General features: G+C 39.4%; 1 protein-coding gene across 22 annotated transcripts in view; it reads right to left on the bottom strand.

Annotated features, from left to right (window-relative positions):
• LOC109553295 (mitotic spindle assembly checkpoint protein MAD2A) overlaps positions 1-15656 on the bottom strand; it is a 651283-nt gene that overhangs the window by 128797 nt on the left and 506830 nt on the right. For 21 of the 22 annotated variants that reach the window (XR_011566996.1, XM_070790760.1, XM_070790777.1 and 18 more), the window contains one exon: positions 15231-15369. Coding sequence is in view for 21 of the 22 variants with exons in the window: in XM_070790760.1 (XP_070646861.1) it covers positions 15231-15369 (139 nt within the window). In the remaining variant the exon portion in view is untranslated. Of the gene's footprint in view, positions 1-8326; positions 13477-15230; positions 15370-15656 lie in introns of those variants that run through there. The other variant, XM_070790778.1, reaches the window with a different exon arrangement.

Raw genomic sequence — 15656 nt, 5'->3', positions numbered from 1 at the left:
TCTTGTTATGTTTGAGTAATATTTCATTGCCTATATATATATATATATATATGTATACACACACACACACACACACATATATATTATACATTATACAGTGGAAGTGACCAATAGATTCAAGGGATTAGATATGTTAGACAGAGTGCCTGAAGAACTATGCACAGAGGTTCATGACAGGAGGCAGGGAACAAGACCATCCCCAAGGAAAAGAAATGCAAAAAGGAAAATGGTTGTCTGAGGAGGCCTTACAAATAGCTGTGGAAAGAAGAGAAGCAAAAGGCAAAGGAGAAAAGGAAAGATATACCCATTTGAATACAGAGTTCCAAAGAACAGCAAGGAGAGATAAGAAAGCCTTCCTCAGTGATCAGTGCAGAGAAATAGAGGAAAACAAGAGAATGGGAAAGTCTAGAGATCTCTTCAAGAAAATTAGAGGTACCAAGGGAAAATTTCATGCAAAGATGGGCTCAATAAAGAACAGAAATGATATAGACCTAACAGAAGAAGAAGATATTAAGAAGAGGTGGCAAGAATACACAGAAGAACTATACTAAAAAGATCTTCATGACCCATGTAATCATGATGGTGTGATCACTCACCTAGAGCCAGACATCCTGGTATGCAAAGTCAAGTGGGCCTTAGGAAGCATCACTGTGAACAAAGTTAGTGGAGGTGATAGAATTCCAGTTGAGCTATTTCAAATCCTAAAAGAGGATACTGTGAAAGTGTTGCACTCAATATGCCAGCAAGTTTGGAAAACTCAGCAGTGGCCACAGGACTAGGATAGGTCAGTTTTCATTCCAGTCCCAAAGAAAGGCAATGTCAAAGAATGTTCAAAGTACTGCAAAATTGCACTCATTTCACACATTAGCAAAGTAATACTCAGAATTCTCCAAGCCAGGCTTCAACTGTACATGAGCCATGAACTTCCAGATGTTCAAGCTGGATTTAGAAAAGCAGAGGAACCAGAGATCAAATTGCCAACATCCACTGGATCATCAAAAAAGCAAGAAACTTTCAGAAAAACATGTACTTCTGCTTTATTTACTATGCAGACTGTGTGGACCACATCAAACTGGAAAATTCTGAAAGAGATGGGAATACCAGACCACCTGACCTGCCTCTTGAGAAATCTGTGTGCAGGTCAGGAAGCAACAGTCAGAACTGGACATGGAACAACAGACTGGTTCCAAATCAGGAGAGCAGTATGTTAAGGCTATATATTGTCACCCTGCTTATTAAACTTACATGCACAGTACATCATGCAAAATACCAGGCTGGATGAAGCACAAGCTGGAATCAAGATTGCCAGGAGAAATATCAATAACCTCAGATACACAGATGACAGCACCCTTATGGCAGAAGGTGAAGAAGAACTAAAGAGCCTCTTTATGAAAGTGAAAGAGGAGAGTGAAAAAGTTGGCTTAAAGCTCAGTATTCAGAAAGGTAAGGTCATGGCATCTGGTCCTATCACTTCATGGCAAATAGATGGGGAAACAGTGGGAACAGTGACAGACTTTATTTTGGGGGGGCTCCAAAATCACTGCAGATGGTGACTGCAGCCATGAAATTAAAAGTCACTTGTACCTTGGAAGAAAAGTTATGACAGCATATTAAAAAGCAGAGACATTAATTTGCCAACAAAGGTCTGTTTAGTCAAAGCTATGGTTTTTCCAGTAGTCATGTATGGATGTGAGAGTTGGACTATAAAGAGCTGAGTGCCAAAGAAGTGATACTTTTGAACTATGGTGTTGGATAAAACTCTTGAGAGTCCCTTGGACTGCAAGGAGATCCAACCAATCAATCCTGAAGGAATTCAGTCCTGAATATTCTTTGGAAGGACTGATGTGGAAGCTGAAACTCCAATACTCTGGCCACATGATACAAAGAACTGACTCACTTGAAAAGACCCTGATCCTGGGAAAGCCTGAAGGTGGGAGGAGAAGGGGACAACAGAGGATGAGATGGTTGGATGACATCTTTGACTTGATGGACAGGAGTTTGAGCAAGCTCTGGGAGTTAGTGATGGACAGAGAAGCCTGGTGTGCTTTAGTCCATGGGGTCGCAAAGAGTCAGACACGACTGAGCAACTGTACTGAACTGAACTGATACACACACACACACACACACACACACACACACACACACATATTAGGTTTCCCAGATGGCGCTAGTGGTGAGGAACCTGCCTTCCAGGAGATGTTAGAAATCCCCTCCAGTATTCTTGCCTGGAGAATCCCATGGACAGAGGAGCCTGGTGGGCTATAGTCCATAGGGTTGCAAAGAGTCAAAGACAACTAAAGCAACTTAACATGCATGCATGCATACATACATACATACATATCCATGCTTTATCCATACCTCTGTTGATGGGTGTTTAGGTTGCTTCCATGTCCTGGCTATTGTAAATAGTGTTGCAATGGACATTGAGGGGCACATATCTTTTGGAATTATGGTTTTCTCCAGGTATATGCCCAGGAGTGGGATTTCTGGGTCATATGATAGTTCTATTTTTAATTTTTAAGGAACCTCTATACTGCTCTCCCAGAGAAGGCAATGGCACCCCACTCCAGTACTCTTGCCTGGAAAAGCCCATGGACAGAGGAGCCTGGTAGGCTGGAGTCCATGGGGTCATGAAGAGTCGGACACAACTGAGCAACTTCACTTTCACGCATTGGAGAAGGAAATGGCAACCCACTCCAGTGTTCTTGCCTGGAGAATCCCAGGGACGGGGGAGCCTGGTGGGCTGCCATCTATGGGGTCGCACAGAGTCGGACACGACTGAAGCGACTTAGCAGCAGTAGTAGCATACTGTTCTCCATAGTGGCTGTATCAATTTGCATTCCCGCCAACAGTGTAAGAGGGTTCCCTTTTCTCCATACCCTCTCCAGCATTTATTGTTTATAAATTTTCTTGGGAATAATCCTCTTTGGCTCCACACCCCGCCTTCTGGACCCACTGGGGTGTCAGTCCTGTGGCTTTGCCAGGTGGAGGTCTCATCCCCAAGGCTTCAGTTGGAGGCCATCTGGCCTGTTGAAACCAAGGTGACGGCCCAGGCTTTGAAGCTTAAGAAGGAATCTGATGATCTCTGAATGGCCTTTGGAGTCTTTCTTTTTGTTTCTTAAAGAATAGTGTACATTTGCAGCCAAATAGCTGCAAATAGCTTCCCTCTTACAGAATCTAAGCAGTTTAACAGCCTTCTTTCATTTCGTCCTGTTTCAGTATCCCTAATTGGCAGTGTTTCTGCTAATAAAATCCTATATCTATTCCTGGTTTTTGCTGAGGTGGTGGATAATTTTGTGATTCTAATCCCTACTAGTCTTATTTTCAAAGGTTGTATAGCCATGCCCTCTATTTTTTCTTTAGAAAAAGCTTACTTTTGTATGTGTGTGTGTGTAAAATGTAGAGACTGAAAATTTTCTAAGTATTGAAGTGCTGCTTCCTTTTTGCTCAACAATTCCTTCTTCAGTTCAGCTCCCTCTTCTTGCATTTTATTAGAAGCAGTCAGGAGGAACCACACTGGTCCTTTAACAGTTTGCTGAGCAACCTCTACAGCTAAAAACCCACTTTTTTGGGTATTCCATTTTATTTTATTATAAAAATCAATTTTTATAGTTGCTATATGTTGTCAGTGTCTGATATAGTAATTCATAATTTGTAAAGGTTATATTCCAAATATAACCTTTATAGTTATAGTTTATAGTTATCATAAAATATTTGCTGTTATTTCCTTGTTGTACAATATCCTTGTAGCTGATTTTATACTTAATAGCTTGTACCTCTTAATTCCCTATTCTTATCATGCCCTTCCCCTCTTCCCTCTCCCAGTTTGTAACCACTATTTGTTCTCTATATCTGTAAGTCTGCTTCTTTTTTCTTTTATTCACTAGATTCCACATATAAGTGATATCATACAGTATTTTTCTTTGTCTTACTTATTTCACTTAGCATAATCCTCTGCGCCAGGTCCATCCATATTGCTGGAAATGGCAAAAAAACTTTTCTTTTTTATGGCTGAGTTGTATTCAGATCAGATCAGTCGCTCAGTCGTGTCCAGCTCTTTGCGACCCCGTGAATCGCAGCACGCCAGGCCTCCCTGTCCAGCACCAACTCCCGGAGTTCAAACTCACGACCATCGAGTCAGTGATGCCATCCAGCCATCTCATCCTCTGTCATCCCCTTCTCCTCCTGCCCCCAATCCCTCCCAGCATCAGAGTCTTTTCCAGTGAGTCAACTCTTCGGATGAGGTCGCCAAAGTACCAGAGTTTCAGCTTTAGCATCATTCCTTCCAAAGAAACCCCAGGGCTGATCTCCTTCAGAATGGACTGGTTGGATCTCTTTGCAGTCCAAGGGACTCTCAAGAGTCTTCTCCAACACCACAGTTCAAAAGCATCAATTCTTCGGTGCTCAGCCTTCTTCACAGTCCAACTCTCACATCCATACATGACCACAGGAAAAACCATAGCCTTGACTAGACGGACCTTTTTTGGCAAAGTAATGTCTCTGCTTTTCAATATGCTATCTAGGTTGGTCATAGCTTTCCTTCCAAGGAGTAAGCGTCTTTTAATTTCATGGCTGCACTCACCATCTGCAGTGATTTTGGAGCTCAGAAAAATAAAGTCTGACACTGTTTCCACTGTTTCCCCATCTATTTCCCATGAAGTGATGGGACCGGATGCCATGATCTTCGTTTTCTGAATGTTGAGCTTTAAGCCAACTTTTTCACTCTCCTCTTTTACTTTCATCAAGAGGCTTTTTAGTTCGTCTTCACTTTCTGCCATAAGGGTGGTGTCATCTGCATATCTGAGGTTATTGATATTTCTCCCGGCAATCTTGATTCCAGCTTGTGTTTCTTCCAGTCCAGCATTTCTAATGATGTACTCTGCATATAAGTTAAATAAGCAGGGTGACAATATACAGCCTTGACGTACTCCTTTTCCTATTTGGAACCAGTCTGTTGTTCCATGTCCAGTTCTAACTGTTGCTTCCTGACCTGCATACAAATTTCTCAAGAGGCAGGTCAGGTGGTCTGGTATTCCCATCTTTTGAAGAATTTTCCACAGTTTATTGTGATCCACACAGTCAATGGCTTTGGCATAGTCAATAGAGCAGAAATAGATGTTTTTCTGGAACTCTCTTGCTTTTTCCATGATCCAGCAGATGTTGGCAATTTGATCTCTGGTTCCTCTGCCTTTTCTAAAACCAGCTTGAACATCAGGAAGCTCACGGTTCACATATTGCTGAAGCCTGGCTTGGAGAATTTTGAGCATTACTTTACTAGCATGTGAGATGAATGCAATTGTGCAGTAGTTTGAGTATTCTTTGGCATTGCCTTTCTTTGGGATTGGAATGAAAACTGACCTTTTCCAGTCCTGTGGCCACTGCTGAGTTTTCCAAATTTGCTGGCATATTGAGTGCAGCACTTTCACAGCATCATCCTTCAGGACTTGGAATAGCTCAGTTGCATTTCTATCACCTCCACTAGCTTTGTTCGTAGTGATGTTTTCTAAGGCCCACTTGACTTCACATTCCAGGATGTCTGGCTCTAGGTCAGTGATCACACCATCATGATTATCTGGGTCGTGAAGATCTTTTTTGTACAGTTCTTCTGTGTATTCTTGCCATCTCTTCTTAATATCTTCTGCTTCTGTTAGGTCCATACCATTTCTGTCCTTTATCGAGCCCATCTTTGCATGAAATGTTTCTTTGGTATCTCTGATTTTCTTGAAGAGATCTCTAGTCTTTCCCATTTTGTTGTTTTCCTCTATTTCTTTGCATTGATCACTGGAGAAGGCTTTCTTATCTCTTCTTGCTATTCTTTGGAACTCTGCATTCAGATGTTTATATCTTTCCTTTTCTCCTTTGCTTTTTCCTCTCTTCTTTTCATAGCTATTTGTAAGGCCTTCCCAGACAGCCATTTTGCTTTTTTGCATTTCTTTTCCATGGGGATGGTCTTGATCCCTGTCTCCTGTACAATGTCACGAACCTCATTCCATAGTTCATCAGGCACTCTATCTATCAATCTAGGCCCTTACATCTATTTCTCACTTCCACTGTATAATCATAAGGGATTTGATTTAGGTCATACCTGAATGGTCTAGTGGTTTTCCCTCCTTTCTTCAATTTAAGTCTGAATTTGGCACTAAGAAGTTCATGGTCTGAGCCACAGTCAGCTCCTGGTCTTGTTTTTGCTAACTGTATAGAGCTTCTTCATCTTTGGCTGCAAAGAATATAATCAATCTGATTTCGGTGTTGACCATCTGGTGATGTCCATGTATAGAGTCTTCTCTTGTGTTGTTGGAAGAGGGTGTTTGTTATGACCAGTGCATTTTCTTGGCAAAACTCTTATTAGTCTTTGCCCTGCTTCATTCCGTATTCCAAGGCCAAATTTGCCTGTTACTCCAGGTGTTTCTTGACTTCCTACTTTTGCATTCCAGTCCCCTATAATGAAAAGGACATCTTTTTTGGGTATTAGTTCTAAAAGGTCTTGTAGATCTTCATAGAACCGTTCAACTTCAGCTTCTTCAGCGTTACTGGTTGGGTCATAGACTTGGATTACTGTGATATTGAATGGTTTGCCTTGGAAAAGAACAGAGATCATTCTGTCGTTTTTGAGATTGCATCCAAGTACTGCATTTCGGACTCTTTTGTTGACCATGATGGCTACTCCATTTCTTCTGAGGGATTCCTGCCTGCAGTAGTAGACATAATGGTCATCTGAGTTAAATTCACCCATTCCAGTCCATTTCAGTTCGCTGATTCCTAGAATGTCGACATTCACTCTTGCCATCTCGTTTGACCACTTCCAATTTGCCTTGATTCATGGACCTGACATTCCAGGTTCCTATGCAATATTGCTCTTTACAGCATCGGACCTTGCTTCTATCACCAGTCACGTCCACAGCTGGGTATTGTTTTTGATTTGGCTCCATCCCTTCGTTCTTTCTGGAGTTATTTCTTCACTGATCTCCAGTAGCATATTGGGCACCTACTGACCTGGGGAGTTTCTCTTTCAGTATCCTATCATTTTGCCTTTTCATACTGTTCATGGGGTTCTCAAGGCAAGAATACTGCAGTGGTTTGCCATTCCCTTCTCCAGCGGACCACATTCTGTCAGATCTCTCCACCATGACCTGCCCCACGGGCATGGCTTAGTTTCATTGAGTTAGACAAGGCTGTGGTCCTAGTGTGATTAGATTGACTAGTTTTCTGTGAGTATGGTTTCAGTGTGTTTGAGTTGTATTACATTGTATATATGTGCATTCCATTCATCTGTCAATGGACCTTTAGGTTGCTTCTGTGTCTTGAAAGTGGAATAATACTGCTATGAACATTGGGGTGCATGTATATTTTCGAATAGAATTTTTGTATTTTCCAGATATATACCCAGGAGTGAGATTGCTGAGTCATATGGTAGTTCTCTTTTTAGTTTTTTTTTTAGAAACCTCTGAAGTGTTTTCCACAGTATGAATGGATGCACTAAGTGAGAAGTTAAAAGCTTTTAACAAAGAGCCAAAAAACCAAATAGAGATGAAGAGCACACTAACTGAAGTAAAAAATGCATTCGAAGGAATCAACAGTAGATTGAATGGTACAGGGCAACAGATCAGTGAGCCAGAAGACAGAGGAGGGTGAATCACTGCCGCTGAAATAAATACTCATTTTTGAGTATTTTGAGAACTTGCTTGCAAGTTCTCTTTTTCACAGAACTAGAACACCAGTTCAACCAAGTTCTTTGCCTTTTATCACATGGTTATCTTTTCTTAGTTTCCAGTAACGTCTTCTTCATTTCCATCTGAGGCTTCACCAGGATGACCTTGAATTCCATATTTCTACTAACATTCTGTTCATAATTATTTGTTTATTCTCTAAGAAGATAGACTGCCTCTCAAGCTCTCCTCTTTTCTTTCTGAATCCTTACTAGAATCACCTCTAACATCTATAGTTCTACCAATATTGTTCTCACAGTAACTCAGGCTTTTATTAGCATGTATCTCAAAAACTCCTCCAAGCCTCTGCTCACTACCCAGTTTGCAAAGCCCCTTCCACATTTTTAGGTATTGATACAGCAGCAGGCTATTTCTTGGGGTACCAGAATCAGAAAGGAAAAGGAATGATCTGTATTAAAAATATATGTATAAAATCATAAGGATAGGAAAAAGATCCAGTTGGTAGCCCTAGAAAATATATCAGCATTTGAAAACTCATAAAATTTAAAACATAAACTCTGGAATGGGACAAAGTTAAAGACCTAACAAACTGGAAGAGAGAACTAAGAATTGTACCCAAGATGCAGCATAAAGAAAAACATTGAAACAATTTTGAGATATCATGTTCAAGAATCCTTGTTTAATAGAATTTTAATGGGATGCTAGCAAAAGATAATAGAGGAATGTTACAGCAGCATATTCAGAGAGATAATGTCTGAGAAGTTTTAATATGTATAAATAAAAATCAATAAGGTAAACACTTATCTACGGTGTACTAATCCAATAAAAGTTAGAAGAAGGAGGACAAATGAAGCCATTAGAAACTGCTGATGAAACTAAACTATGGAATAAAATGGTGTAACTCAAAATACATTGTAGTGACAACAGATGTAAATAGATTACATGACTCTGGTTAAATTAAAAATAAAATTACTAGCTTAGATATTTTAAAAAAATCAGTTATATGGTGTTTATAGGAGACACTGACACAAAAACACGCACACCACCAAATCTGTGCACACCCACCCTAAAACAGAAAATTTAAAAAGAGAAAAAGCAAAAGAGATATTCTAGGCATATATGGACCAAAAGAAGAGCTGAAATAAAAATATTATTCAAAATAGCATATAAAGCAGATGCATTAACATTAATAAAGAATATTTATGAAGAGTATAAAAATTATAACTTTGTGTATGCTTAATATAGATGTAGACTGTAACCCCCCTCCAAAAAAAAAAAAACAGCTATAAAAACTCAGAATTACAAAATAAAATTGACAAACTTAATATCATAATGGGAGAGTTTAACACCTCTCTTAGAAACCTCTAATTTGGAGAATATACAGAGAGGATTTGAGTAACACATATGCTGCTGCTAAGTCGCTTCAGTCGTGTCCGACTCTGTGCGACGCTATAGATGGCAGCCCACCAGGCTCCTCTGTCCCTGGGATTCTCCAGGCAAGAACACTGGAGTGGGTTGCCATTTCCTGCTCCAATGCATGAAAGTCAAAAGTGAAAGTGAAGTCGCTCGGTCGTGTCTGACTTTGCCATCTCATGGACTGTAGCCTACCAGGCCCCTCCACCCATGGGATTTTTCAGGCAAGAGTACAGGAGTGGGTTGCCATGTCCTTCTCCAGAGTAACATATATAGCATGATTTTAAATAAATATATATATATATATATATATATATACATACATATATATCTTTGTACCCAAAAGAGAACCCAACAGAGAATACACACTCTTCTAAAGCATGCATGCAACATTTAAACGTTTAAAATTTACTATATACCTGCAGTCGCAAAGAATCACAATCATTCACATATTATCTAGTCACTACTCTATTAAAGTTAGAAATTAGCTGTTACAAATAGTAATGAAAATCCTTCAGTATGGGAACCTGAAAAAAAAGAAAAGCATAAACAATGTATGGATTAAAGAATAATTCACAAAATTATAACATGTATTGACTGAATGATTGAAAAACTAAAATACTAAAAAATAAAAATAATTATTTGAGATATAGCTAATGCAGTGGAATAAAAATTGAATATATATATTACATTCATATTCTAGTCAATATATCATAATTATTAATCACCATAAAGAGAATTAGTTTCCTCTTAAAGCCTTTCAATAGCTCTCTTTCTGGAATCAATCAATATTTTCATCCTTAGTATCTTTGCTTTGCTTTTGAAAATATTTAACCCTAATTACATCACTAAGTGAAAATTGTCTGATGATTACACAGATCTTACTAGCTATAGTAAAGACTAATATCAGAAAATCGAATTGCCTTTTATTCATTCTACATTAGACAGGTGGGTCCTTTTATAGTTTATCAGTTCCTAGAATCTTTTCTAAAATTAATAACTTGATTTTCTTGGTGAGTATCCTAGGGGGAAGCTGACCTTTATTCGCCATTTCCACATGGCAAGAATCTCCTCTGTGAGTTACAGTTGACAGACTGTTTTCAGCTTTTCTTTATCTCCTGTTATTTCTCCTCTTCAGATTTGAGAGACTTTTGTGTATCTTTCTTGGCCTAAAAACGCACAGATACACTGCCCAGCCATGTTTTTACCCCTTTTTGTTATGGAATTGTTTCTACTTAAAAGAAAATTTATACAAGCATGCAATTATTCCCAAATATATCACACCGATATCCCATTTTTGCTAGATGAATAAAAACAGTGACTACCAGAACTTGTGAACAGTAAAGACTTTAAGGTCATATCTAAAACTTATGTCTTACTGCTACTCACTGAAATTCCATTTGTGCTGTTTTCTACCTCTTCGGTTTTAAAATTTGCAGTCATTACCAGTCAATGTAAAATTTCTGTACTCTTAGAAAAATTCAGAAATTCATTTATACCTTTTTTAGTAGACATTTACCCAGGCATTAAAAGTAATATAAAATTAACACAACGGGTAATCATTCACCACAGGAATTTGGATTGTTGAGCTATGTATAAAAATACCAGTGTAATTCCTGATGGTGCATAGCAGCATATGAGCCAATATCTAATGGGGTCAAATGTTTATGCATTATAAAAGAGCAATTAATTTGAGCTGGAATGGTCACAGGTGTCTCTTGTGAAATTTCTGAGTGAGTAGAACCCAAGTAGCTATCTAGTTTGTGTATATTTAGAGACAAAGAGGAGTTGATAATTATACTTAGAGATATGTGTGTGTCTTGTTCAGGAAACAGTGAAGTGTCTGACCTAGCTAAAGAAAAGGATCTACACTGAGAGATAGTGAAGAAAAAATGGATTACTGGAGCAGGTTGCATTGTAGAGGATCTTCTGTGACCTAAGAAGGTAAACTAAGAGCAGTGTTTATATATGTATGTTCCTAGGATTGTTCATTAATAGGGTTCCTCCAAAACGACCTCTCAGGTCAGATGTGGAAAATACTGAGTTTCTTTACTGTGAGTCTTCTCTAAGACATTAATATGTTAATGGGCATTTTGATTTCCGGTAGGAAAATATAGCATTTCCCAAATCTGTTTGACCCTGGAACCCTTGCTATGGAAACAATGCATGGATCAAGTATTCTATATATATTGGTATCCATCTCAGTCGACAAACTGTAATATATTAAGATATGTACTGTTGTATAGTTTTAAATGGTACATTTCTAGTGTAATCCTTTGTTCCCAGATTGGCAGAAATTCAAGGTCTTTCCATTTTCTCCATGAATGTATCATGTTCTGGAGTCTTCTTATGCTAAGGAGTTAGGTGATTGTGGAATGAGGCATGGCATTTATCCACTGTGTCATCTGTGTATGCTGGACATCTGCTGAAATGTCCTACTTGCTCTCTTGTCCCAGGTGATTGGCCTGTACCACTATTGCTGAGACATGTGTTACTCAAATCCAGTGGTTCTCTTTGTTCCTTCCATATGGTAATTCTCATGTTGCTGGGAATAACTTCACTGATCTGTTCCATGTTGAGGTACAAGAAATTCTGTATGAATGTATGATGCCCCATCTTTCTTAGACATGTTATTTAATTGTTCTCTGGGGGCTTCCTAATTCCCCTTGGTTTCTATTTATGAAATGTGGCATGTGTTCCATACACCTAATGATTTAAGGATTTTCCCATGAGGTTTCCACCTAGATCTTTACCCTCTGCCATGTGTTGTTTTTGTTTCCTAGGAAACTAAGTTTTCAAAACTCATAAGCCATAAAATGCTCTCTTTTTCTCTTATGCTTCTGTAATTTCTTCTCCTCTGAGGAAATGATCTAGCTGTCCCTTAGTTTTTCTAGTGGTTAGTTTCAAACCAGCTTTTTCACTCTCCTCTTTCGCCCTTTTCAAGAGACTCTAGTTTGTCTTCACTTTCTGCCATTAGAGCGGTATCATCTGTATATCTGAGGTTGTTGATAATTCTCCCAGAAATCTTGATTCCAACTTGATTCATCCAGCATAGCACTTCGCATGATATACTCTGCATATCAATTAAATAAGCAGAGTGATGATATACAGCCTTTCTAAATTATGAACCAGTCCTCTGTTCCATGTTCGATTCTAACTGTTGCTTCTTGACCGGCTTACAGGTTTCCCAGGAGGCAAGTAAGGTGGTCTGGTACTCCCATCTCTTTAATCATTTTTCACAGTTTGTTGTGATCCACATGGTCAAAGGACTTCCCTGACAGCTCAGCAGGTAAAGATACCACCTCCAACACTGGAGTCTCAGGAAACATGGATTTGATCCCTGGATCAGGAAGATTCCCCTGAGGAGGAAATGGCAACCCACTCCAGTATTCTTGCCTGGAAAATCCCATGAACAGAGGAGCTGGTGGGCTACAGTCCATAGGGTTGCAAAGAGTTGGACACGACTGAAACAACTGAGCACCATGCATACATACAGTCAAAGGCTTTAGCATAGTCAGTGAAGCTGACTATAGATGTTTTTCTGGAACTCCCTTACTTTCCTCAGTAAATAATGAATAACTCACTGTCTTTGTAGTCTTCTGTGGAGCCCTTTTCTACGGTGACTCTTGAAAAGCCTCTCTTGCTGTTGGGAACCCTTCTTCTACCATATGAAGTAGGCCGGTTTTCTTGTTGAAGACATGGGGATCAACCCAGAGCCAACTTCAAACAGCAGACATGTAGCTTACTCCAGGTTGAGCTGCCAAGTGCTTAAAAGTTCATAAGTGATCTTAGTTGAGACCCAAACTGCCAGTTGAGCCTCTACCAAAGTGTTAAAATGAATCATAAGCAAATGAAATAGTTTTCTAACCTATTTCTATTGCATCAATATAAAAATGTACAACACAGTACAAAAAATATGGTAGGAATGAAAGAAGAGATACTTTGGGGGGAATATTTTCTCACATACGGATATATGGGATCAAGAAAAACTGAAATGGTATAAGCTGGGACCTTGAAAGGTCTTATTTTTCATTGAATGATCCAAAGTGGTTTTCTTGGTTGAAGTGCCTCGTGTTCATTCTTGTGCCAGGAAATTCATTTATTTCTGGATAAAATCTGAGCATTTAATTCAAACTCAACAAAATTATGCAAATATTTTGTAAAAAGTATTCTTGAGTGAGATATTTATTATAGGATAAAGAAAAAGGAAGGATAAAGTGTGATTATGGAGACTGTAATCTTCGGGGACTGTAATCTTCGGGGACTTAGAATACTGTAGACAGGTCAGTGGATGGACCCATCCTTGATGAGGTCATGGCATCATACTGCAGTTGTCCCTTTTTGTAAAACATTGTCATTCTCACTGGCTCAGATTCAAGAGATTGTTCTTTTATCACTGATGAAATGAAAGCAGAGAGATCTTAGTTTGAACATGTTCTCAGATATTCAGTTCAGTTCAGTCGCTCAGTCGTGTCCGAATCTTTGCAACCCCGTGAATCGCAGCACACCAGGCTTCCCTGTCCATCACCAACTCCCAGAGTTCACTCAGACTCACATCCATCGAGTCAGTGATGCCATCCAGCCATCTCATCCTCTGCCGTCCCCTTCTCCTCTTTCCCCCAATCCCTCCCAGCATCAGGGTCTTTTCCAATGAGTCAACTCTTCGCATGAGGTGGCCAAAGTACTGGAGTTTCAGCTTTAGCATCATTCCTTCCAAAGAAATCCCAGGGCTGATCTCCTTCAGAATGGACTGGTTGGATCTCCTTGCAGTCCAAGGGACTCTCAAGAGTCTTCTCCAACACCATAGTACAAAAGCATCAGTTCTTCGGCTCTCAGCTTTCTTCACAGTCCAACTCTCACATCCGTACATGACCACTGGAAAAACCATAGCCTTGACTAGACGGACCTTTGTTGGCAAAGTAATGTCTCTGCTTTTCAATATGCTATCTAGGTTGGTCATAGCTTTCCTTCCAAGGAGTAAGCATCTTTTAATTTCATGGCTGCAGTCACTATCTGCAGTGATTTTGGAGCCCCCAAAAATAAAGTCTGACACTGTTTCCACTGTTGCTAGGCTCAAGTAGTACTAACTCTAATCTCATGAGACTTCTACTAGCCCTATTAATTGCTTCTTTACAGATTTGTTTTACATCAATTATCTTATTTAATCTTTACAGCAATCCTAAGATTTAGATATTTTTTATTCACACTTTAGAGATGAAGAAACTGAAACTGAGCTAGAACAATTGGCCAAAGTTAACCCAACTGGTAAATAGTGGTACAAGAGTTGATAGCCTGGAAAGTTTTTCTGATATTAGTCCTTTTTTTCTCAGTGATGCTGGTTCTTTTCAACCTAATTCAAAGGCACTAGAAACCTGCAGTGCCTCAGGGACCACTGACCTGAAAAAGGAAGGAGAGGGGAATAAACCAGGCAGTGCTCTGGGCCCCTCAACCTAGGTTAAGCCAGAGCACATCTTTTATATATGAGTTGCATTTCAAGTTTTATTTTAAAAATTTCCAAATGCAATAATATACTGTGAGGTTCGTTTTGAACTGTGGTATTGGAGAAGACTCTTGAGAGTCCTTTGGACTGCAAGGAGATCCAGCCAGTCCATCCTAAAGGAGATCAGTCCTGAATATTCATTGGAAGGACTGATGCTGAGGCTGGAAATGCCAATGTTTTTGCCACCTGATGTGAAGAACTGACTCATTGGAAAAGACCCTGATGCTGGGAAAGACTGAAGGCAGGAGGAGAAGGGGACGAGAGGGTGAGATGGTTGGATGGCATCACCGATTCGATGGACATGAGTTTGAGTAAGCTCCGGGAGTTGGTGATGAACAGGGAGGCCTGGCACGCTGCAGTCCTCGACCCCAAGGACTTGGGGTCACTGTAGTCCTTGGGGTCACAAAGAGTCAGACACGACTGAGCAACTGAACAGAACTGAACCATGATGTCTCCTAAAGCTTACTAGTAGCTTCCTGAAATCAGAACAGTCTTCTCCTTGCTTTGATCTCACAAGTGGGAAACTTCCCATGTCTTGGAGCAGATGGAAATTACTGCCCTTAGAATGTGCTTTGGGCTCTAGGATCTCCCACTGACCCCTGGCAGCCTTGCTGTCTTTGGCATCAAAGCCAGTTACATTATTCACGTACCTGCAACCTTCTCACTGTTATCGGTAATATCAGTGATATCACTGTTATCAGAACTCACTGACATCTCTCCAAAGAGACAAGTGATATCTTCTCCAAATATCTTGAGACAGTTTTCAATGAGAAATTGTATGAAAGAAATCTGTAACACAAAGGGGCAAAAAATGGGGTATTACTTTACATATGGTGTAATAGTATATCACATTTCATCCATGAATCTTGGCTCTAACAAACAATGCAAAAGAAGTCTGAGAAAAATTCAGACTTGATTAAAGTATATATATATATATATAATATATATATATATATATATATATTATATATATATACATCAGCTTTTTCTAAGAAATAACTGATACTTTCAAGAGTACTTTGGGCTCAAATTTTAAAATTCTTTAAGTCAGTGGGCTAGTTATAATATGTGGCCTG

The sequence above is a fragment of the Bos indicus genome, chromosome 6 (genome assembly GCF_029378745.1).
Source record: "Bos indicus isolate NIAB-ARS_2022 breed Sahiwal x Tharparkar chromosome 6, NIAB-ARS_B.indTharparkar_mat_pri_1.0, whole genome shotgun sequence".
Classification (NCBI taxonomy): Eukaryota; Metazoa; Chordata; class Mammalia; order Artiodactyla; family Bovidae; genus Bos; species Bos indicus.
Note: the sequence above shows the minus strand (reverse complement) of the source record. Positions and strands in the feature narration are given on the sequence as shown.